The following is a 24,850-nucleotide window of genomic DNA, read 5'->3' as shown; positions in this document are numbered from 1 at the left end:
GAGGAACAAGGGAAGGTATTCCCCCCCCCTTATTTTTTAATACCCAAGAAAGACAAAGGACAGAGGCCCATCTTGGACTTGAGATGCTTGAACAAGTTCCTCAGGAAGGACAAGTTCAAGATGGTCACTCTTTTTCAGACCCTTCAGGCCCACCTGAGAGTGAGATCCCTTCAGTGGGCTTTCAGAACTCAGTGGTCCCAGTTCTCAGGAAAGATCCCGGACCTACTTCAGGTTCCAAGCCGGGTCACATAGGATCTTCTGTGGTGGGCCTGCGAGGACAACATTCTGAAGGGTGAACCTTTTTGGCAACCATGGCCAGAGATGACAGTTGTGAAGGATGCCTCACGCGGTGGGGAGCCCACGCCAATGATCTGACAGTCAGCGGCCGTTTGTCTCCATCGGAGTCCAAACAACCTATCAATCTTTTGGAACTGATGGTGATCGACTAGCGCTGAAGGCCTTCCTGCGACCTGTACGGGGAAAGAATGTCCTGAAAATTACAGACAACACAGTGGTCATGTACTACAAGAGAGGTGGTGTAGGGCAACTACCACTATGCAGAGAAGCAATGCAGCTCTGATACTGGGCAATTCAAGAAGGTATCTCCCTATCGGCACATCATCTAACCGGAGAGAACATGGCCGCGGACGCTCTGAGCAGGCAGAGCACAGCCTCCCATGAGTGGGAACTAGCTCAGGAAGTCCTTTGGAGAACTCCTCAAGTGGATCTGTTTGTGACAGGTGTCAACTGGAAATGTGAACTGTACTACCCCAAGGAATTTCCCACAAGAGGAGCTCTAGGAGATGCGTTCGTGGTGGACTGGGAATTTCCACTCCTATATGTGTTTCCTCCAGTCCCATCGTTCCTCAGGTAATCAGGAGGTAGAGGAAGTTTGGGAAACACATGATCCTAATTGCACCGTATTGGTCCAGGAGGACGTGGTACATGGACCTTCTGGACAAGTCCATCTGTCCTCCAATGCGTCTTCCACAAGGAGAGGACCTTCTCTCACGAAAGGAGGGTCGCGTTCTCCATCCAGAGGTTAAGACACTCAGGTTAAGACATTCAGTCTTGGCGCTTGGTTTCTGAAAGGCTGAGATACAAGGATTGGGACCTCCTGGATAACACAAGTCTTTGTACTGTTGCTGTTGGAACAAATTCTGCAACTCGTGCAAATACAAGAATGTAGATCCGTTTCTGTGTAAAATACCAGATGTTTTATCCTTTCTATTATCTTTAGCCAATCTGGGGCTCCAAATTGGTACTATTAAAGGCTATTTGGCAGCGCTGTCTATCTCTAAGCGCTCGTCAGAGGAATGGTCATATTTCAAAATTCCACTGGTGACACAATTTGTAAAGGGGCTCACCAATGTATTCCTCCCTCTCCCCCCCCCCCCCATCTCGTTTCCAGATTCCAAATTGGGACCTTAATCTGGTATTAAAATGTCTTGTGTGTGCACCCTTTGAACCTTTACACTTGTGTTCTTTAAGGTTAACCTTTAAAACCATTCTCTTGGTAGCCCTAACTTCAGCCTGTAGAGTTAGTGAGTTGCAGGCACTTTCATCTAACCCACCCTTTACTATTTTCCATAAGGATAGAGTTGTTCTGACGGTTAAGCCTTCATTCTTACCCAAGATCATTTCTGTCTTTCACGTAGAACTGAACATTTTTTTACCTTCTTTCTATCCCCCACCTTGTCCTGGCATGAGGTGGGGGATAGAAAGAAGACCCTCGCATAGCTTTGAGCTTTTATATATCTAGGCTGTCCAAACTTCACATTGATGATCAGCTTTTCATTGGATATATGGGCCACAAACTGGGTCAGGCTGTTATGAAACGGACTTTATCCAGGTGGATCATTTTGGCTATTTCAGTGTGTCAGACTGGCAGGCAAGGATCCTCCTGAAGGATTAAGAGCCTATTCCACCAGGGTCATGGCTACCTCTACAGCCCTGCAAAGGGGGTATACTGATAAAAAGTATTTCTGAGGTAGCAACGTAGTCTACGATTCACACGTTCACCAAACATTAGTATCTTCCTTCGGTCAGTATGTGAGCTTTGGTAAAGCAGTCCTGCATTCATGAAAACTGGTAAGAAAACTGAAATTCTTACTCACTCCACCAAATCCATCACTGCTTTGGGAGTCTATCAAAGATGAGGAATATGCGGGAGGACAAGTTACTTAACCCTGGTAATGTTCTTTTGACTGGATGTTCCTCCCATGTATTCCTCTTCGCCCTCCCAACCTAGCCCACAGTAGAATGTTCCATGCTATTACAGCTTTCATTCCTTCAAGGATGAGTACGGTCATTCCTGTGGTTTTTTCTACTGTAAGAAAAAAACTAACTGAAGCCAACGGGCACTACACGTGCTATATATACTTTCGATGACATCCCTAGACGGAGGCCCTCGAGGGACATCAAGTCAACGCCATCGACGGACAGCGTCCTCTGCCGAAAATATTTTCCGAAGCAGCTAAAGCTGGATATTGAATATCAAAGATGAGGAATACGTGCAACATCCAGTCGAAAGAACGTTACCAGGGGTTAAGTTGTGTTCATCTGTGGCATTAACTGGGCACATTTGGATACGTGTGTAACAGAACATTAATTAATGCACATCTAGAAGACATTTAGTTTGCATCTCAAGTGGAAGTTAGATTTGTATTATGGCATGCTATGAAATGGTTGCTGCGCCTATTCAGGGATACCAGATACCCTGCAGCTGCTTCTGTTTATAGTCCTAATTTCAAAGCCTGCGTTCTGCTACTCTACTTCAACCAAGGTTGTCTTCTTGGCCCGTTTTTCGCATCTTATCTTCATCCTGTTAATAGTCTGATCTTATTAGAAGAGATCGCCATGACTTTTGGCAATGGCTTTGTTTCTAAAACATGGAACAAAGAATAGAAAATACAGATTGATGATTTCAGGGAATGTCGATATGTTGCAAGGTTAGTAAAGGCTTCTGTGCGGATTTCTTAGTTTTAGTCAGCAAGTCTATCCGCCCTTCCCATTGCTGCAAGATGTTTCTCACTCATGAAATCATTCTCTGGCCTTAGTGTTGTAGCAAATGCCTATGATTGTGGCCTCTTCCACATTTTCATTTGTGGTCCAGATTGACATTTTGGTTAAAATGTTGTGTGCATTGATTGAATTGGGCCATTCTAGTTTCAGCCTTTACCTGTGTTGGACATGCAAGGGAGTAGCAGAGTTGGAGTTGATGCTCATGTGTTAATGCCTTATGAACAGGGTGTCCATTCAAGAATGTGCTTCTATGGCCTGCCCAATGTTAAACAGTCAAGAAAAATGAGTTGTTTGGCAATAAGACTAGTTTCTTTTAGGTAGGTATTCATTGACTAGACATGAAAACCTATAGATTGTATTATCCTGTATAGCGTAGTATGTTCCCTACCCCAGAGGACATTTCAAGATCAAATTCTGCCGTTTTGTGCTTATTACCAATATACCATAGTTTGTGTTTATTCTTGGTGCAGCATTTGGAGTTTCAACAGTCCTCCCCAGAGCACTATGTGAAACACAAAGAGAACTGATGGGATTTAACACACAAACTAATTGCGGACTCTAAAAGCTTGTACTTTTTTTAATTTATTTTTTTAATTCAGTGCGCTTCCACAGGTTAAAAGTACTACCTGGACCGTGTAACTTTACATAGGAACTCAACATAGACAAACGTATGGGTGTTTTGAGAAATTCTGTACTCTTGTCTAATTTCCTTTTGCCATACGCACCTGTACCTGGTTCTGTGCGGATCTTCTAAGTAAGTGGTGTCTGTTTTTTTTCATGAACAGACTTATTGGATAGCAACTAAGATATGGTCACTGAGACCTTTCTGCTTACCATAATGTCTGTTTACCCTAGGTGTTTTATTGCTTGCACTTCTGTCTTTAGATTAACAAGGCCTTGCTTAAAAAGCGACTGAATAACTGCATCTGTGACATCTGTTTTTGTCACTGGCAGTGTTCACCATCTTCTCCCCTCCCCTGTTCCCTTCTAATTCAACTTCAATCTGCTCTTTATTAGGGGTTGTTTCAAATGCTCCAGCGCCTGCTGCCGACAACTCTTTGCCCAGTTCCTCCTGAGGTAAGGTTGCTCTAAAATCGGTATTCTTTGCCTTTCTAGTCCGTGTACTCTCTGCAGTCAAATTCTGAGTTGTTCTGAATTGTTGACTAACTTAGAAGCCTGTGTTACATGCTGAAACAAAATCTCCCATGACGATTTTAGATTCCATTCATGGTTTCACTTACCTTTAAGGAAAGGCTTCATTGGGATGGACTTTGTGTATTTGTATACATATTGTGGCTTTGACCGGTTTTCTGGTAGATCTAAAATTGTGGCCAACTACCTAATTGTGTAGGGGTTACTGCAGGTAAATTCCCACTGTCCTTAAAAAGAAACTGTTGAAGACTGGTTATTATAAACCATTGATTATTAAATCAAAGTTCAAAGTCGATCAACATGTTTATTGCTTTAGGCTGAAAAAACGTCTAGTGCTAAAGCATGAAGATGCTATCGATAGTCGGAAAGCAAAAGTCGAAAGTGAATTAGGATCATTTTGTGTGTTGTCATACAATCTACTCTGGGTGATTCAAGTTGCAACCTAGCAGCTGGGGATTAGGCCCATTGTCCATGGCATGAATGCCTCCTCTCCTCATGCACACAACACACCAGTTCTTGCTTAGCAAGAGTGAAATAACTCTGTAATGGCTGGTGGCCAGTTCACACTGTCTACCGTTCTAATTCCAAGTCCCATCCTTCCGCACTTGTCCCTAGACCGGGGTTGGGATGTTAGTGCTTGGTAAGGATTAAATCATTATGCTGGAGTGCATGCACTGCAAAGCCTGTGCATGGCTCTTCCCATTTCACACCGTTTGCCTTCGTCCTGCCCACCTTATTTTCCTGCTTCTAAAGGACTGAACGCACTTTGCTAGCTGAATGTCTCATGCCCAGTTCTTTTCCTTCCTGCATGCCACATTGCTTTTACTTTAGGCAACGCCCCTCTTGCATGTGTTTCTAGATTTTCTCTGAACCAAAGACTCCATCCTGAATGCCTGGGAGTTGGTATTGTCTGCAATGCACATTGTGACACTTTTTTTTCAGGGCTTGACTAGGAGCAGCCACCTCTTGAGCCAAGTCTCAGAGAATCTAGTCTGTGGTCCAAAATAATTGAGCTGGGATCGCTTTTTAATTATAATAATGCACCACATTCTGGTGACTCATTGACTGCTCTCCCTTATGTCAAGAGGGGCTCAAACAGTAACTAAGTAAAGGCTTCTTGGATGACCATTCAGGCTTTTACTTGCACTTTCACTGAGACCTTCAGAGCATGCTACCAGATCACCATCTGAGATCCTCCTTTGGTGGCTGCATAGCTTGCTCCTACCAGTACCCCACTTCCAAGGTATATCTTTGGTGATTGAAGGGGCTTCTGTCCAAGGAATTTGGTGCTACTGATCTGGTAATTTGCTGGGGATTTTACTGTAAACACTGAGGTTTTTGTCACTCTGGGTCTTTTCAAAATTGACGTTCATGGCTAGTCTCTGGTTGTGGTATAGTGCGTAAAAATCAACCTAATTCAGGTTTTTCCCACATTGTAGTGCACCCCTCCCTTCAACCTACCCCTTCCGGAGGCTACCCTGGCACCCATGAGATGTGTCCTGCATAGTGCAGGCAAGACTCATCAAAGGACTACGCAAATTCAACCACATCACCCTGACTCATCGAACTGCATTGGCTTCCACTACAAGCCTGTATAATCCTGAAATCCTGTTGCATCCTCTACAAGGCTGTCACCCATAAGTCCCCCAAGCCATCTCACTGAGAAGCTCAGCCTTTCTGGAGACCTGCGATCGACCAGAAGTAAGGAAAGGTGCAGACTTTAACTCTGATGGTGCAGCAAGGAAAGAATAAGTAGATCAGGCTCCTCAGTCTCAGCTCCAAGACTCTGGAACCTCCTCCCTGTCAACATCAGACTCGTCCCATCGCTTGTACAGTTCAGGAAAGGGCTCAAGACCGTCCTCTTCAAGGAATGGCTCCTCCCCAACACTAGGTCCACACCCTGCACTCCCCACCCTACCTGAGACTCTGTGAGACCCTACTACGGTCTCCTCCCCTGGTTTCTTGTAGATCCTGTGCTGCCAATTGCCCACTCTTGACCCTCTTCTGTTAACTCCCCGCTCCCTTTTTGTTTTCTTCCCTCACTGCATTGTTCCCCCCCTATGATTGTAAAGTGCTCTGTTGCTTCCCAAAACTAGTTCTACACTCAGTAATTACCCTAGTAATAATTATAATACTCCTTGATAAAAACTGTTGTTAAATAGAATTGCCCTCTTGGGCTACTATCAAATCTTAAACACATTCTTTTGTTGCCTAGCTCGTGTCTTTTGGCCCAGCACAGCCTTTTTGTGTTTTGTTCTCAGACAAACCGTTACTTTGTCCCTCTTATCAGACTGATGCTGGGCACAAGAACACACTGACTAGTCAAACCAACATTGTCATCGCACAACTCTTTGCCTGCCTCACAGGCTCCTAGGCCTCACAAGTGCCTTCTACACTTTGAACCGTATTCCTCTCTTGAATGTGTGATCCCACCATCTAGCCCCTTGTGGTGTAGAACTTACTCAGACGGGACATGTTTTGACCTTTCATTTAAAAGCCATTAACCCTTTATTGCCCCTCACTCTTTAAGCCTTGAATGGTGTGGAATCCTTGAGTCATTTCCAACCCTTTCTCCCTGCATGCTGTTTAAACCATCGCCTTCTTGTAGGCAATTAAAGCAATAGCCTCTGATTGAGCACTCTTGTGCTCTGTCACAGGGGGTATAGCGTTTCACCTTGGAACACTTCCTCTTTTGATCTTGCCCAAACCTGCTAGGGCTTGAGACAGCAATACCTTGAACAGATTTCTTTCCAACTAAGTCTACGAATGTCTATATCCTGGACTTAAAGTCCACCGGCTCTTGCCACCTACGGCATCCCCTGTTTTACCATTTATGTCAATTCTTTTTGGCGACAACTATGTCCAGCTCCTATTCCTATTGCTGTGCTTCATGCACTTTGGCTTTGCACTCCTGCAGCGGAATTAATATTTTTTGTTCTTTCAGCAGTTTTTCTGCATTTCACATTGAGTCACCTTCCTCCTGAGGTGTCTACATAGCCAATACTGCTGAAAGCTTGAGATAAGTCATCCGTCTTGATTGGATAAGATTCAAAATGAGGACTTGCCGCTCCTTGCTTCAGTGAAGGCGTTTAATGGCAGTGTATTTTAGTGGTAAAATGTTTAACCTTGCAGTTTCAGCCACTATTTTACCAGACTCCTTTATCAAGATGCTTTCCCTCGCCTTCCCCGCGGTTCAAAGTAGTATGTCCTTCCAAGCGTCTGTTCTGAAGGAGGGTGTAAAGCCGCAATGTGTCGTAACAAGACAAATTAATTGTGCTTTACTAACTTCCTACCTCATTGTCAGCGGTCTTAACAACACTGCAGTGTGGCAAGGAGTAAAACCTACAAGATTTCATTGGCAAGTGAGTTCTGGCAAGCTAAAGCCGATTGAATCCTACCTGCTTGCAACCGGACACTCTAGAGAGTTGAAACGCTTTGCGATTGACCTGTACCCTGACAGCTACTCTGGAGACTATCTTTGACACGCACACAAAAATGGGGCTCGACTGTTTTCATGCATCTAAAAACACAGCCTCCTGCCTGCGATCAGCCAGTACTGGATCTTCTCAGACCTTTTAAGGTTTTCAGGACTTCAAATAGAGGCCTGGTAATTCCTCTAATGCAGCCACCTTCCTCCCCCCGCAGTGAACGCAGAAACAAAATGACCAAAAGCATCTTTGCTTGCAGCTCCTCTGAGTTCCACAAACAAATAAATGTTATTTTCCTGCCCTCCAGCTGCAGTTTTACCTTGTGGGACAGCTGGCTACTTCTTCCTTCTCTGCATAGAAATGGGGCACAAAGTATCTTTGGATTCTCTCTGTGATAAGTGATGGAAAAGCCCCCCTCTACCACTATCCACCTTGCCCATTTACAGAGCTTAAAAAGAAAATCTCAGAATCGGTGCCTTGTGGGAGTGGTTCTTCTAGATTGTTTTTTTCCCCACTCTGTAAAAAAAGACCATGTCCGTGTCAACCCCTTTTCGAACATTTAGCCGGTTCTTACTCATCAAACTAAAGGCAATTCGAGCCTCCTTCAGCAGGAGAATCTCCTCTGTGCCTTCCTGTTTCCTAGCTGAATATTTGGATATGACGACATCACTAGCAGGAGAGTAGCTACAGTTTGTGACAAATAGGATTAAGTCCCCTTGTATCAAGATACACGGCCATGTTTTCACTGTCCTTTGAAAAGGTCTACACAAATACCCTTTCTTTCATTTAGACTTGTCTGGCTCTAGGGCACCCTTGCCCACTTGCCTGCCTTGGAACAGTGTGAGGTATGCGTTATGCCTTACCCGTCAAATTGCTTTTGAGAGAATAAATGAGACAACTGTAATGTTTATCCTCCATGTTGGAGGGTTCACACCCTTCAGGGGTTGTCTTTGTGGTCTATAAGTGAAATGTTAAGCTTGGAAATTGAAGTTGGGAGAACTGGGATGTGAACACTCATTCCCTATTTCTCTTTTTACCTACTCGCTGGCCACCCATGGCATGCTAGTCCCTATGGCCCTTCCCATCCACTAGCTTGCCCTTCCTCAGCAGCCCCCCATATCTCCGAGATATCTCTGTGCTTTAATTGCATGCTAGTGCTATTTCTAAGCCACCTTCGGGAAGGTAATGGCTTAATTGAGGCTGCAAATCAGCTCCTGGTGTAATGTTATAATCAAGTTTACATTAAGCTACTTGATTTTTAAGCAATGCGTCATTGTATTTGTTCTTTTTACTCAATTCCTAGTAAAAAAGAATGATTAGCATAAGCAACGGTTTTAGCTCCTGTTTAGCCTTTAGGACATGTGCTAGCTAGCCACTGTAATAATGTGGCCATTAAGTACCATTATGGCAGTTTCTGGAAAATGCCTAATGCTTATAAAAGCCAAAACCATTGCCTTTGACCATACTTTTTGAGGTGCTTTTTTAAAAAACGTTTTTAGTTGAATGGCTTTCTGCCTTGCATTTTCAATTTCTTTTTATCCCGCTGTCCTCTTGTGATGGCTCATACAAGTTTAAGGATGAATTTTATTGAACTTCATCGCTTCAGCAGTCTAATCACTGTGCTCAGGCCTCGCAATCTCAATTGGTTGATTTCTTACTCTGTAGATGTTGTGTTACAGGACTTTCATACTGCGCCAAACCACTACTCTAGTGGTCTGAGGGCCTGGCTTGTCTGCAAGTTGGTGTATTGTGCCCTTCCCGGACTGGATCAGGCGATCATCAGAAAGAAAAGTAGGTGCAAGAGCGACAGACAATAAGAGGGGGTGTTATAGCAGGGACACTATTTGGTAGATTGAGTATGTACTAGTTAAGTTGGACCTTAGGTCTGAGTTGCTGAAAGTAGGTGTATTCATGTTAAGGACTATGCATACTTAAGCAGTTTAAAAGATCAGTAGGTAGACAATAACACATGTGTGCTAATCTGTAGCCACCAAGTTCAACTGTGATGGCTTTTCAACCCTGCATTATAGTTACTTTTTTTCCACTGGGCAAAACTCTGGAATAGTACTTTGAGAAATGCCAAGCTTTGTGGCCAAGAGCAGATCATTGAAGGGTAGATGAGAACCAAAGTGTAAGATATGTTATCGCTCTGTTGATATTTCTGGATATGCAACAAGCCTGGAACTTTAAGGTGCGAGAATATCTTGTGATCTAGTCATGCCGCAAGATCTCGGTTCACTCTGACACAGCTAAATTGAGTCAGGTTGTTATATTATCCCTCTAGTGCACATTCTGGGTGCATCAAGATGCATTGTCTCAATGAGTTTGGTGTGCCCTTACCCAGAACTAAACCCCCATTTTTTTTTTTATTGTATTTGGTTTATTATAATAAAAACCTTTACAAATAGATTTAAACATTAAAAAGTTTCTAAGCACCAATACTTATGAAATAACATTATACCATAACATTTAAAAGAGAGAAATGCTTTCCCTATCACAGACACTATAACATCATTTTGAGTTAACAGAAGATGTAAGTACCAAATTTCCATTTAGTCTAAACCCCCATCACTACTACTATGCTAAGTCTCATTTCCTCCATACTTTTGGAGGCCAAGGGGGGACAGGGAAAGGTTTGTCAGTCCAAGATGACAACACTGATGACAACACTGAAGCTCTTTATGCATAACGCAAATAGAGTAATTCTCCTTTAAAGGAATTTGTGTTGTGTGAAAGGTACAGCAGCATGGGTGTGGTACTCCCCGCTAACCAGCAACACTTTAGTTCTTTTCCCTGCTTCGCCAGGACTGGATGCTTTTCACAGCACATGGTTAACATTTACTGCAAACATTTTCCCCCTCATGTTTTACCTTGCAGCAATATCCATTTGTCTTTTTATGACTGGTGTAATGGTATTTGCATTGTGTTCCTCCTGCAACAGGCACTAAGTGACAGTTGACTCCCACAGAATTTATTTAGAGTGGTTGGGCTGGAGCACAGGTGGGTAGACTGTGTCGTGACACGCCTTCCCCCGTTAGAGGGAAGTGTTTTAGAGTTGAGTCTTTTTCGCAGGTCTCAGCTGGAGCACAACAGAGTTGCATCTAAGCAGACAGAAGTCGCAAGTAGGTTCACTGGCACCCCACGCCAGCAGGAGGGACGCAAGTCTTTAAGCAGCTAGCCACTTCTCTACAGGGGCTTTCCCTGATGCCTTACAGGCTTCAACCAGTGTCGAACTGAGGATCCTTCTGGGTCTAATACCGGAGGTGTCTCCGAGGCCACTGAGGCTTTTACGGGTGACACCACAAAGGACCCATCAATGTCTAGTACTCTGGGTGTGGTAGACCCAAGGTGACCCATCAGTGTCAGAAGCCTACCGTGCTCAAGCAGCATAAGGGTCCTTGGCCTGCTAGAGTCCACTCTGAGCGCTTCACCAATTGCTTCAGGGGGTTTTCCCCAAGGGTACTTCAGGGTCTCCAACATAGAGCTTGATACTCATTAAAACTCCCAGTATCTCCCACAAGGTGCAACATTGGGGCCTCAAACAACAGGGATGCACGGCTGCTTCACAAGCCTAGAATCAGCAAGCTTCAACCACCAAATCTCAGACAACCCACCCTGGTACCTCCGTATCGGTGAAGGAGTGGTGTCACAGCCCCCACAAAATAGCTGTTAAACATCAGAAAAAGGAGAGCGAGACTTTGGTCTCAGTAACTCTCAATGCTGGAGAGACTTCTGAGATATCTTCACCAGTGTCTCTGGATACTTTAGCCTGCAGAAAACCTCAAATTCCTTTGCCGCCAACTGTTAGCAAGTAAGCGTTTGTAAGAGAGGAGTAGTCACCAATGTCAACCTGGTAGTCCATTACATAGCCAGTTCCTCCAACACAAAGATACGGTAATCTGCCTTCTTTCAGACATGGTACCTGTTTCCGTCCATATCATGGACCAGGTCCTCTTCCTCGTGAACTTCTGCTTCTGCGTCTACCTCAGAGGACAGATTTTTAGAAACCATGTACTCTGAGCTAATGCTGGGCTATTTCGAGAGTCTCATTGAGGAGGTAAATTCCTAAGGTGGCAATGAAGTGCCTTGTACTGCTGATCCAGCCTGGAGCTCCCATACCGCCAACACCAGTTTCGACTAATATGCTTAGTATTCCAACAGAAAGTCCTACGGTCACGACTGCAGCAGATCCTACGGCCCCTATGCCAACTCCTCCTATCTTAAATACTGTACCCAAAGTTGCCTCGGGCTGTGCTCCACCAGACCGGATTTCTGATCAACCAACACCCTACAAGATACTGATGGCTAAAATGGTGTTGAAGAGAAATCATCTTTATCCGCCAGAGCTTTACAAATTTGCCTGTGGGGAGTGCAGGACTTCCTTGGACTACTGGTCCCAGAAGAAACCTAGTCATAGCCTGGAGTCCTTGCAGTTGTGCTAATCTTGAATAGAGCAGTCAAATCAGACATTCCTTTACAAAAGGATGTCTTGGCTGAAGGCAAGAGATTGTTGAAAACCCGACACACCACACCTACGACAAGTAGAAAGGTTGAGGCCCTGTACTGAGAAATGCATTTGGAAGCTCTGGTACTTTCATCAAATCCACAAGCGCAATCCTCATTTCTAAACCCACTTCATCTACATCCTTTGGGGCTCAGTCTTTGCTTTTCAGGGCAGATACATTGTTCGAGACCTATGGAAATATATATGCCAATGCCGCACTACGTTTTTGTCAAGCCAACTCTCATGCCCTTATCATGGCAGCTAATCAACTGTTGAGGCTGGAAATATCAGACTTCCATCATTACTTGCCACCGGATAGGGTGGCGCGTTCCTTTCTGGCTTGGCTGATGCTGAACTTAATGCTCAGGTCCTCAGGGAGTCCTCAATGCTTCATATAGACACAACATCCAGGGCAGTGTGTCTAGGGATTAACATACGCAATACAGCCTGGACTAGGATAACTTGCTTCAACAAGTAAGACCGTCCACATTGACTGCCAAGTCTCTGACAGTAATTTAAATTGGTCTGCAAGGGCTGCAAAAGTCTTTAATTTCTTAAAGACCAGCTCAGTTGCACGTCAGTGCTAAGATTCTTTGGGGGGTTTTGTTGCTGTGAAACAGAGCGTAGGTAGCCCGACATATCTACTATTGTTCAAAGAAGAAAAGGTTAAAGATCCTCAAACAGAGAGGTGTTTTTACCTCTTCCTCTGCCCCTGCTTAATCCATAAATCAATGATGTGCCCATCCAGATATGTAGGATTACTGTATACCATCAAGACTGGCTTATTTCAAAGGTTTCTTGGATCGGATCTTTAGTGACCCACGGGTATCGACTTTCGATTCCTCCAATTCCACTCACCCGCACCCCCAACCCCTTCCAAGTCAACTCTGTTGCTCTGTTTCTGGAAACCGTCAATCCTTTGCATATCAGGGTGACGGTGGAGGGCCCCCCTTAGAAAGAGGAAGCTGGTTTTACTCTTGCCTTTTTACTATCTTTAAAAAGAATCAGGCAGGCCTGCAGACAGTCTTGGGTCGTTCATTTCTGAATCGTACGGCAGCTCAAATCCGTAATGCCCCCCGCCGGGGAGATTTGTGCAGTGTGGTTCTGAATGACCCTTCTCTACATGTCACCCTTGTTGGAAAGACCATGTAAAGCTGCAAGCTGGGGTATCTTTCCAGGAACTACCTCCACTTCTTACCAACACCATGGATGTGTCACTCACAGGTTGGAGTGAGACTTGAGGACAGATTCTCTGTGGTCCCCAAAAGAAGAGTTGCACATAAACATTCTGGAATTATTCGTGATCTTCAAGGCGCTAACATCTTTTCTGGCCATTATCAGAATTTCTTGATTCTAATAAGGACCGACCACTGAAGGGCATTTTGTAGGTCAACAAACCAGGGGGGTAGGGTGCAGGTCCGTTCCCCTTTGTCGATTGGCTATAGAAATCTGGGAATGGGCCATTCATCATAGTTCTTTAAGCGGTTCATTTAAGTGTGGAACTCAACACGATGGCGGACAATCTGAGTTGGCTCCCGCTCCAACCACGAATGGGAACTCAAGGACTCTGGGGTTAAGGAGATGGGAATTTCCTCAAGTGTACAAAACCACAAATTTTGCCTGTTCGCGGCTCCGATGGGGCAAATTTCAGCCCCTATAGGAAATGCTCTACAAATTTCATGGGATCATGAAACCTTTTACAGGTTCCCTCCACTCACTCTTACATCAGTTAGAGCAGTGCAGTCCAACAGCAAGTGTATGACGGATTCAATGGTGTTAACCCGACATAGACAACAAAATCGTTCACCCCTCGGGATACCACAATATTATCCAGTATTTTCCAGAGTGGTTACCCCATTAAATGTAATTCTTAAATGGGGCGAGACTGCAGTTACCAAGAAAAGGATTCACGTACATAGCTAACCATGTGCGTCCCATTTGATATAGCACATGCAGTTACATGCAAGCTCTAAAAGGTTTGGTTTCCTGCTGTGATTATGTAGACTTTTACACAAACTACGCCGGTAGCCTGTGTAGGACAACCCCATACAATCCTTAGTGGTCCTATGAAGCCACAACCATGAAATCTCTTCGATCTTAAACAGGCTATGTTTCCTAGTCTTTCTTGTCTGATAGTGCATCCCTTAAGTGGCACTGTTTTGAAAATCAAGCATGCCACACCGGGAACTTTACCCGGTGTGGCATGCTTGATTTTCAAAACCTGCATAAACATTCAAAATATATCTTGGCACAGATGAGCATAAACTCAACAAGAGTATTTTTAATCGAACGCAGCAGCCTCCTCAGTGTGACCCTCTCCAATAATGCCAGGCCCCACAACTCCACCCCATACAAAATTATAAGTAAGGTTTTCATCATATGCAGCCTGATTATTACCCCAATGGAGTATCCTCCAGCCTTATAGGAAAAGGATTTTATTGCCTCAGTGACCTGGGCGATCTTTAACTGGGCTGTTGTAGGTGAGCTTTTTTCTCCCAGTTTAGTGGCCAATGTAACTCCCAGGTATTTATAGGTACCCACCCTCTCTGTAGTCACCATGCAGCTTCCAATCCCAAGATGCACAAGTCTTGGTAGTGCTTATATCGGGAGAAAACGCCATGATCTTGGTCCTACTGGTTTTAATATTCAATGAATTAAGAATAGCATATTCATGTAGCCTGTCCGAAGCAGCTTGCAATCCCCTGGGTGTCAGATCTAAGAGGACCAAGTCATTGGCATAGGGGGGCTACTGGGTGTTGATCTTGCCCAGTTTTGGTTGAGGTTAGAGTGTACGGGCAAGTATGCAGCCCTGTTTGAGGCCTGTATTAGTGTTAATCCACCTAGTCACTGCACTTGTGTGGTTCATGCAAACACGTGTGTTTTCACGTGTGGCATTAATCGTACTTGCCAGACCCTGTGGTATGTTCCAGTTTGATAGCTTCAGCCATTGCCTATTCCTGTCAACCGTTTTGAAGACTGCACTATAGTTAACAAAGGCCACATATATGTGTTGTTTCTGTATTAATCAGGCCTGCTCAGTGATGGTAAGAAGTCCTAGCCCTTTAAGTGTGCTGTTAGAGTCCCTTTTCACGCCGGTTTGATTAAACGGTATGATATCGTTGGCCGTCATCCAACTATTAAGCTCCATCAATAGAACCCTAGCAAAGTTTTTAGCCGGGGCATCGAGCATAGCCAGAAATTTATAGCTACGTGGATCATGCCTACAGCCTTTTTTAAATACTGGTACTATAGTGCTATGCCTCCAAGTTGAGGGAAGTTGCTGAGACTTGCTAATCACACCGAAAAGCCAGTGTAGAACAGCTGCCCAGAGTATTGGGGTCATCATTTATAAATTGATTACACAGGCCATCAGGGCCTGGAGCTCTTGAGGATTTACACAACCCAATGATTTTGTAAAGGTCAGGGTACTCTAAGCAGTAATCCCATTGTGCGCCTAGTCGGTTCAGATCAGGAGCGTTTGATGTAGAAGATATGCCCTGCCTGTCCTCGATCTGTGCACCTATTGGGTTCAGATCAACAGCGATTATACTTGTAGGGGAGGCATGGTATCACAAGTATGACACTGACACAATGGTTACAATTTGTAAAACCTTTATTGAAATGGTTGGTCTGCCCTATAACTAAGATGGGAGTAGTCTCGACAATTGCATAATAAATAACGCAGTCCTAGTGGATTCTGTCAGATCAAAAGGACCTGTACTAACAAAACCTAATGCCTGCCCCATCTCTTGTACAACAAAGTGAATAAAGGAGAAATGTATGCAAAAGGACAAATCAGTGTTCAAATGAATAAATGTGGTTGAACCAACTATCCTCCCCACGTTAGACCACACAGAGGTTGGCAATCCCAGGATAGCACACTGTGGCTTGGCTTCCAACACAAATACAGTTCTGGAACGTGCATAAAGTCCTGTCTGACCTTCCACGTTTGTCTCTTTTCTCGATGTTTCAAAAAGGTTTCAACCCAAAAGTTCACAAAGGTCCCACTCTGTCAGGATCAGGCCTTTCACCACACAGTTCTCGTAGGCCCCCCTCTGCTGGTCTCAGACCTCTCACAATAAAGTTCAACACAAACTTGCAAGGGGGGGCTCCCTTCCCCAAGCGTCCTTCACTTTGGGTCTCCCTCTATCGGGCTTGGACCACTTTCGGATGTCAAAGGCTTTCATATGTGCGTGGCTTACTTTTCAGACCACTGCAGGACCACTTCAACTCAAAATATATAGTTCAACTTTTACTTTCCCCTTTCTAGGAGTTAAACTTTTCCATATTACTTTTGCTATATATTCTCTTTCTTGCTTCGAACAATTTACCTTTTCACTGAGACGTTCGAGTGGGCTACTATCTTTTTGCCAGACAGTTCTGTTACTTAGTATCGCTGAACTTGCAGCTGCCTTTTACTTCAGTTCATTCACAGGTCTGCCTTTCCTCGCATCTCATTCAAATGCGTGCAGCCTCACTTGTGATAAAATGTTGCTATTTCAATAACACACACCAGTCTTTCAGGTTGCTTGCTGACTCACCGGCTGTGTGCGTTTGTTCTTTGCTTTATGATTTCCAATTCACGAGTCAAGGTTAGTGCCACAGGCTTGGCCTTGCCTCCCCAACTCTGCATTTTACCCGGGAGGGTTGCTGGCGTCCTTGAAACACAATGCAGTTTTCACTTGTGTGATCTGGCCTTCTCCACGTGTCTCTCGCAGCCTGTCCAAGGCAACAACCTCCAGTAGGGAACTCTGGGGTTTTCCGGCCCACTGCTCTTGCCCCTTGGTCTGTTCTGCTCCAATAGGTTTGCCTTTGTCCTGGAAGCCCTGCTCGTTCTCGTGTTCGCATTGCCTCGAGTGTGTCCTTGGGTTCTGCCTTTTATTCGTGTGAGGAGAGCTAATTGGTATCAGGTGTACGCACCTAGAATTAAGTGCCTGGCTTTGCCTGACCCGATTTTAGCGGGACATGGCCAGTACGATGTGTGAAAGTTAATTTTGTTACTCTTTCTCCCTCTTCCTCTGCCCAGTGTTTGTGTAAAAAGGGTTGGGGGGGTGGGAGTTGAGACCTTGGAGCATCCTAAAATAAAGGATGGGTTAGATGCTGAAAATATGAAAAATACTGCGTCTTGCCGTCAGCTGTCTCAACCTCACACCCTGAAGACCCCTCACCCAGGTGATACTCCAACACTGGTCCACCCCCCCCGGGGCTAGATCCAAAGGCGATGGCCGTGCCCTGGCCACCAGAGAGAGAGAGAGAGAGAGAGAGAGATCGATCGATCCCCGGAGACTAGCGGTTGAGACACCCTCAGTTTCTCACACAGTGCAGGATGTGCCCAGCGTAGCCTCAATATGTGCAACCCATTTGGCCTCTAGAACATCACACATAACTGCGCCACTATCTTCATTAGTGTTAATGATCCACCAAAAGGTTCTGGTGTCATTGACTGAGGTGCAGTGTACTAATCGCCCCATTTGTCGGTGTCGAGGGTATATTTCTGCTTTTTCAGCCATAAGCGATAATCGTTTCAGATCTCGTACTATTTGGAGCATGAGATAAAGGCGAATGACACTCATGGGTGGACTTGCACAGCTCCGATCTAAGCAGTCTCTTCCTATCACTCAGCATCTTGTTGTACTTGTGGCGATGTACATGCCTGATGATATTTGCCCCCTTATTAAGTAGCCTTCTGTTTTATGGCTTAATGCTAGTACCAATAGCCGCAACACAATTCTCATACCTGGAGTTCCCCCAAATATGCCATGGCACCCATCACCAGAACTGCTGTGAGTGAGTTGCAGTCAAAAGTGAATTCTGTGAGTGTCCTTGACCATTCTACCCACTAGTGTTAAATTATTAGTAGACCATGACATGCGCTTCAGTTGATTGTTGAGCGTACCTTGTTCTCCATAATAGATGGTGGGGCAATCTAACTCAAGATTCACAATGAGAGGCTGATGTTCACTCTCATACCAATGTGCAACATACAAGTCAGTAACCAGTAAGGACGATTGCAAGATAAATACATAGTCCATGCTGCTAGAGCTCCCCTAGGAAAACCAGGTATACTGTGGAGGAAAACCAGGTATACTGTGGAGCCACGTCTGAGAGCTGGTTGCCATTTACCATGGTGAACCCGAAGAAGTGCAACAAGCTAGCCCAACAGAAACCTAGTTTACATTGTGTTTTAGTCTCTCAGTTGGGCACAGTGCAGACCTCTGCTCTAAATCACCACAGCTCTCCAAAAAGTCACTCAGAATCTTTGCATTTAGGTCGTCACAGAGTAGTATAGGGATGGAGCCCCCAATGTTAGACGGATTCCATTTCCTTTGCAATCTTACTGTGCTCCAGTGCTGAGGGGGGATCATAGACAGTAATGACCGTACACATTTTTTCCATTTTTCCTCACATACATCCTTCTCAGCGAAGGGAACTCTGCCTGCCAATAGTTACTAGTAATTTCAATTAATTAAATAGGACATTTACGCCCAGGAAGAGACCACCTTTCGCCCTGCCACAGGGACCCCGAGTAGTCAGCCTACCGATGATATTCCACCCGTCAACTGACCATGGCTGGCTTTGTATGCCAGGTTTCCTGTAAGGCAATGATATAAAAACAATCAATGGCCTCATATAATCCCTCCTGTTCAAATAAGTGGTCAAATCCCCTAGTGTTCCAGGACAACGAAAACAAACTTAATTATGACCGAGAGGCCATTTTCTGCTGTAGCATTTCTAACAGCCAATTCCAACAATCATCACCGAGTGGTCGAGACTAAGTGGTCTGTGGTGTTACTTTGGACTGCTGCACCAATTCTTCGCTGTTCATTGTGGAAGAGGAGCTATCAAGCAAAATACTTTTACAAAAGGCCAGCCCTTACACGGAGCGGTCGAGACTAAGTGGTCTGCAGTGGTCCGCGGCGTCCACGGCAACACCGGCAGTTCGGTAAGAAAAGACTATCTCATTTGACTTTGATTTGACATAAGCTGCACAATCCTCCCTTTGTCCTGTCTGCACTTTCTCTCCCGGGCTGCGAGCCCAGTGTCATTGTCCCAAGTGCAGTCCAGCTGTGGACAAAAAGGCGATGCAGAGTGGAAGTAAAAATCATATTGCATCGTAGATTGATTATCGCTGCAGTGGGGCTCTAGTAGACGACCTTAGAGCCCCGGAACTGGATTCTATAGTGGGGCAGGAAATGGGCAGTCCTCGACAAGATATTGTGACCGAATCACCCGAAGGAACATACCCCAGCACGTCAGACAAATTCCACGGGAATCAGGGCCGTGTAAAATACTTAGTGTCTTATCAGCAAAATGGCGCCCTGGATGTGTTTACTCCACCGTGAGCCACAGAAGATGCGTGGGCCAGACTACACTATAACGGCAAAAAATAGGAGAAAAATAAATGATTGCCTAAAGACAAGGAAACGGTGGAGCACAGGAGATGTGGATTATCTGGAATGCCCTGGAGAATATAACTTACAAACTCAGGAGGCGGGTATGAATGGGGGGTGGGAGGGAGCCCCCGGGAAATTCACTGCTGAGTCAGCAGAGGAGTCTCGGGTTAATACTGGGGGATGTTCAAAAGGTGCTTTCAAATTCTCCCGCAGACCCGCCCCTCCAATTTCCACAAGCAGAGAGTATGGACTACTCAGAGTTTGAAAACTGCGGAAATGCTAAACCGCACCCTGATGCGACGCTTTTGGCGCTAAATTTCGTTTTAACAGCTACTGGATGTCATTGAACTTTTGAAAAGTGAAGTTCAGATGCACTTTCGGATACCATTGGAATTATCGAAGGACATGGGAGGTTGTGAATCAAGCGTGGCGGGTCTAAAATCGGCAATAGACACTGTGGTGTTGGACTCAAACACTTGAAGAGGGACGCAACAAAACAATTGTCACTGATTTAATTTGTCAGAATGAAGGTCCCCACAGGGACAGAAAAAAATGAAGTGATTTCCAGTGAACGGGCGGAGGACCTGGAGGCTGGATGTAACGGTCCTTTAATTCAGGACGGTGGTTTTGAGGAGTTGGATGACACACTGTTAACAGAATCCTTTCTTGACGAATTCAGAAGATTGGTGCAAGTGACAAATGACTTCAAGGAGCAGAGTACCTCTGTTGTCGATCTGATAGAAGAAGCTGTAAGTGTACAGCCCAGTGACGAGGCACGAAAGAAGCGAAAAAGTTAAAAAAAAAAAGTTGAATGACGAAAGTGCCCAATGTGTTGCGAAACAGTACCGGAAAACAAAAATCAAATTGGGCAGAAAATAAATACTGCACCCACTTCTAATCTGCTACGTGCTCTGCCCTTCCAGTTATAAAGGTGTCTAAAACTGTTCAAAGTACAAAGGAGGTTACTAAAGATTTCAAAACGCAAGATCGGATTTCTGTTGTAAAATGGAAATGTAAACCTGGGGATGTGGCTTGGAGCCGTGGCGCATGGCATGGCTTCCTGAGAGCTCCCCGCCCGACAAGCAAGAGAATAGAAGTGATAAAAATGTGCGGTTCAACACTCGACTCAACAATAAAGCAGTATGCAGCAGAGAGAACAATGAGACGGAGTGTGAGCAGGCATGGTGGCCCCGGCTAGGCACACCAAGCTATGCCATTAGAAGGCCGCTCAACTGATACAGCTGCCAAAATGACGGAGAGGGTCTGACTCGCCAAGATCCAAAGCAGCGGGAGACAACTAAAAGGCGATTACCGCCTAATGCACCCTCTACAGACACTGTTGCCTCCGCCTCACATGCAGAGTTATCCCTCAATCGCCATTCGCCCCAATGGAGCAAGCAGATCAGCAACAAGCATAGCATGGGAGAGGCATCCTCCAACGCAGCACACACAGCTCTGAAGCAACGTTAAGGCAACGCATATCGGGCTAGCCCAGTAAACCTACCAAGGTGGAGCGCATCACCGGGTGGGATCGGAACTCAAGGACCGCAGCGGACCCTCGCAGCACCTCCAACGGCACGAACACCCCTCCCGCTCTTAAGGTCTGGAGGCTGAGTCCTGACCCAAACAGAGGCAAAAGCGGCCGCCCGCCCCAGTTGGAGAGAAACTTCCAGCAGTATAGGTAAGCCCAGACAGCACCGGACCTCCGCAGCCTGCAGCACCCCTAACTGCGTCAATACCCCTGCTGCTCCGGAGACCCGGGCGGAAGGGACAGTAATTTTGCTGCCCGGAGGCCCCCACCTCCACTGTAACGGCTCTGGCCCAGGACCCTAGGAGAGATGCGCTGACCCACTCTGGGAACACTGGCATCCACTTATGGCAAGAGGCATAGAGGAAGCGCTGGGCTGTCCCTCATCACTGCGCCAAGCCCTGCAGCACCCACGGACACAGATCACTACCAGGGCTAGGAGACAGATCAGCACAACCTTGAATCACGTGCGCCTGGGGCTGAAAGGCCCCAACCAGGAGTGAAGCACCTTCACCCTGCCCTTCAGTCCCCAGCCACGCTGGCGAAAATACGAAGACAGGGCCCTAGACAAGCCCAGATAATCAAGTAAGGCTGCCTGGAGGGCACGAGAGCACCGACTTGGAAGCACTACAAGGAGTGCTGATGAGCACAGGGCACTCTGAGCACAAAAACATCTGCAATGCCACTTATTAAACACTTACCACAGGACGGCACAGAATCCACAGCACATACAACTCCCCGCTCGCCATTCGCACAAAGCCCGCCTCACGGGGGTTAAGCTCGGAAAGGGAGAGAAGTATCAGCGGAACCCCCAGGAATGCGAGGTTAAGCACATCGAAATAAGATTCCAAACAGGAAGCATGCTGCAGTACAAAGACCGGAGCAGTCGCAACACACCACGGCACAGGACCACTTCAGAAAGGCCTGACTGGATACCCTGCCTCAAACTAAAACAAAGAAGGGCAAACTCTTACTAGAGGGTTCAGCCGGCAGAGTCTAAAAAGAAAAATGGCAAACAAACCAAAGCAGCAAAGCAAATGGACATATCCACTCACTCTATTGGCGGAAACTGCCATGGAGAAGATGAAGAGGGGCGAACAGACAGACACTGACCCACGGCGGCGATCTGGAGCTCACCAACAATTCTCCTGCACAGGTGGTAACTAAGACAGATCTCCAGGACCTGCTGGCAGCCATGACTAAAGAATACCAAAAGGGCACCAGGGAATTAATGAGGAAAATCACCATTCTGGACAAGCGCATGAACAAGGTGGAAAGCAGAACCGCAGAGATTGAAACCACACTTTGCGACCAGGCATACGAGGAAGGAGCAGACAGGATAACGGCACTGGAAGCTAGATGCGAGTCCCTGGAACACAAGCAAGAAGACTCCGAAAATCACTCCCGCCGCAATAACATCCTCCTACGGGACATTCACAACTCCATCACAGACGCAGAACTGAGCAACTTCACGCGGGAACTTTCGTTTTACCTGACACTGCCCGATAGTCCCCCGCTGGAATTTAATAGGGTACACACAACCAGATTAAAACAAGGAATCGCAAGACCCATAACCCGCCCCCCGCGGACGTCCTGGGAGAGATGCCTCCGTCATGCTGTATGAAGACCTAGCCGCATCCACGCTGCTGAAGTGGAAATCCTTAAAAACGCAGAATGACTGCAGGAAAATAAAGTGCTGTACCGATGGTGGTTTCCCATCGCACTGAACTTTAACCTAGAAGGCAAGCAGTGGCAAATCTGCACCATGAAGGAAGTGAAAAGACTCTTGAAGCCCGCTGAGGACGAAAATGCTGAAAAAGGAACATTGCACAACAAAATCCTGCAGAGAGTCTGCAAAACCTTGGACCCGAGTGAACTGAAAACGCAGGATCAAAGGCCAAGTTCACAAAAGCAAGAAAAGCGACGGACTGAGAGGCAGCATCTCAACAGATTTTAAGGATGCCCCGCTTTTGGAGCCACAGTACTGGTACCTCAGGAGTTCCCCGGGCCTCTGCCCACAAACAGGCGGCCATCTGCCCGCAGGGGTCTGGCAATTTACCTCCCGAACTATCACCGTTGAACACTTGGATGAATGATGTGAACAGGGGAAGCGGTAACTACGGAAGACGCCTGCGACTGGCACTCTGTGGAACACTGAACAAATGGAGTGCAAGTACCCATGTCTGCAAGAGGCCCTGTTGGCCCGTATTAAGGTTGGTTGTGCGGGCTTTGAGTCGCTTGCTCCGTAAGTTGAGGGGTGGGCTCAACTGCTCGCTTTACATGGGGCTGGGTGAGGGGGGTGGGGGCGGTGAAGGTTTGAGGAGAGTTTGGTTCTAGGGAATGGTCAAGAGAGGACAGCAGAAACGAGGAATAATTTAATCAGAGGCAGAATGTCACGCAGCATAGGCAACCCTAATTCCACTTGGGATGTGCAGGTGTAGTATGGGGATGGTCGAGCATAGTAACGGAGTAAACATGACAGTTGACACCAACAAAGAATTGCGTATGGTAACATGAAACGTGCAGGGTCTTAATTTCCCAGCGAAAAGAAAATCAGTGGAACGCAGACTAACCAAGCTCTCCGCTGACATAGTATGCCTGCAGGAAACTCGCCTCTTGGAGGTGGATGAGAAACAAATTCACTTTAACCGATACTCGGGGCATTACCTCGCTACAGCAGGGGAGAAAAGGAGGGGGTGGCGATACTATTCACCTGGGAGGACCCCCCTCACACGAGTCACAGTAAAGTGAGAACCAATGGGGAGATATCTGCTAGTAAAGGGCCTTCCCCTTGAACAACAACTAACCGTGGCCTCCGTATACTGGCCAAACGCCGCGCAGGATCGTTTCCTCCAACATCCTCCCAGGCATCGCATTCACAGAGGGTCACCTCCTTATAGGAGGCGACTTCAACCTAGCCCCAGACACAAACAACGATAAAACATTACCATCTACAAGGGAAGATTTCTCTCGACAATTGGGTTTGCTGAATTCCTGGAAACTGGTTCAATAGACACCTGGAGACTCGCTGATGAAGGTGTCCATGATTACACATTTTACTCCCACGCCCATAAGGGACTCTCCAGAATAGATCTAATCCGGAAGTCCAGTGCGCTTTTTCCCTGTATTGAAGAGGTCCACATCCACCCTAGAGTGCTATCAGATCACGCCCCACTATTGGCCCGGGTGCGAGTCCAAGGCCTATAAAACCCACCACAAAAACACTGGAAACTACAAGACTCCCTACTACAAGACACAGCAATCGGAAGTGAACTATCTGAGACACTCACCTGTTGCTTCAGAGCACCCCACTGCAGTGTTTCCCTAAAGCAACGGTCTTGGATGCAATGAAACCAGTGGTGAGGGGAGTACTGATTAACTGCACTGCAGCGCTAAGGAGAAGGGGGCAACTACAACAAACCAGATTAGAAGAGAGGGAGGCGTAGCTGGTGAAAGGGTTAAAAAAAACACCAAACCAGTAAAATAAGCAGAGAACATAAAAAAAGCAAAAACCACTCTGGAAATGCACCTGGCTGATAAATCAGCCCGAGAACTAACGTACACCAAACAATACTACTACATTAACAAATCGGCTTTTGATATACAAGTTAAAAAAGCTACACATCCGAAATAGCATCCAAACACTTAGAGGCCTAGATGGAACAACCTGGTATGCGGAGGGGGATAAGATGGAGGCAATGGCAAGCCACCACAGGGGAATCATGTCGGGACCCCAACAGAGAAATCTGCACAAACCTGCTACCTGAAGGCCACCCAGAAGGTGTAAACCCTACCCCAGCTAGAGCCCCTTGAGCAACCA

At 46.1% G+C, this 24,850-nt stretch overlaps 1 protein-coding gene across 2 annotated transcripts in view; it reads left to right on the top strand.

Moving 5' to 3' along the window:
* The window catches only part of PTEN (phosphatase and tensin homolog), a 791,199-nt gene that overhangs the window by 573,854 nt on the left and 192,495 nt on the right, over positions 1-24,850 (top strand). The window contains exon 8 of one of the 2 annotated variants that reach the window (XM_069611282.1): positions 4,042-4,101. The exons of the other annotated variant lie outside the window; for it this stretch is intronic. Coding sequence (XP_069467383.1) covers positions 4,042-4,101 — 60 coding nt within the window. The remainder of the gene's footprint in view (positions 1-4,041; positions 4,102-24,850) is intronic. 2 annotated transcript variants of the gene reach the window in all.

This window comes from Ambystoma mexicanum, chromosome 8, assembly GCF_040938575.1.
Source record: "Ambystoma mexicanum isolate Mex_15411 chromosome 8, UKY_AmexF1_1, whole genome shotgun sequence".
NCBI classification, from domain to species: Eukaryota; Metazoa; Chordata; class Amphibia; order Caudata; family Ambystomatidae; genus Ambystoma; species Ambystoma mexicanum.
The sequence above is the reverse complement of the archived record's forward strand: the minus strand, read 5'-3'. Positions and strand labels throughout refer to the sequence as shown.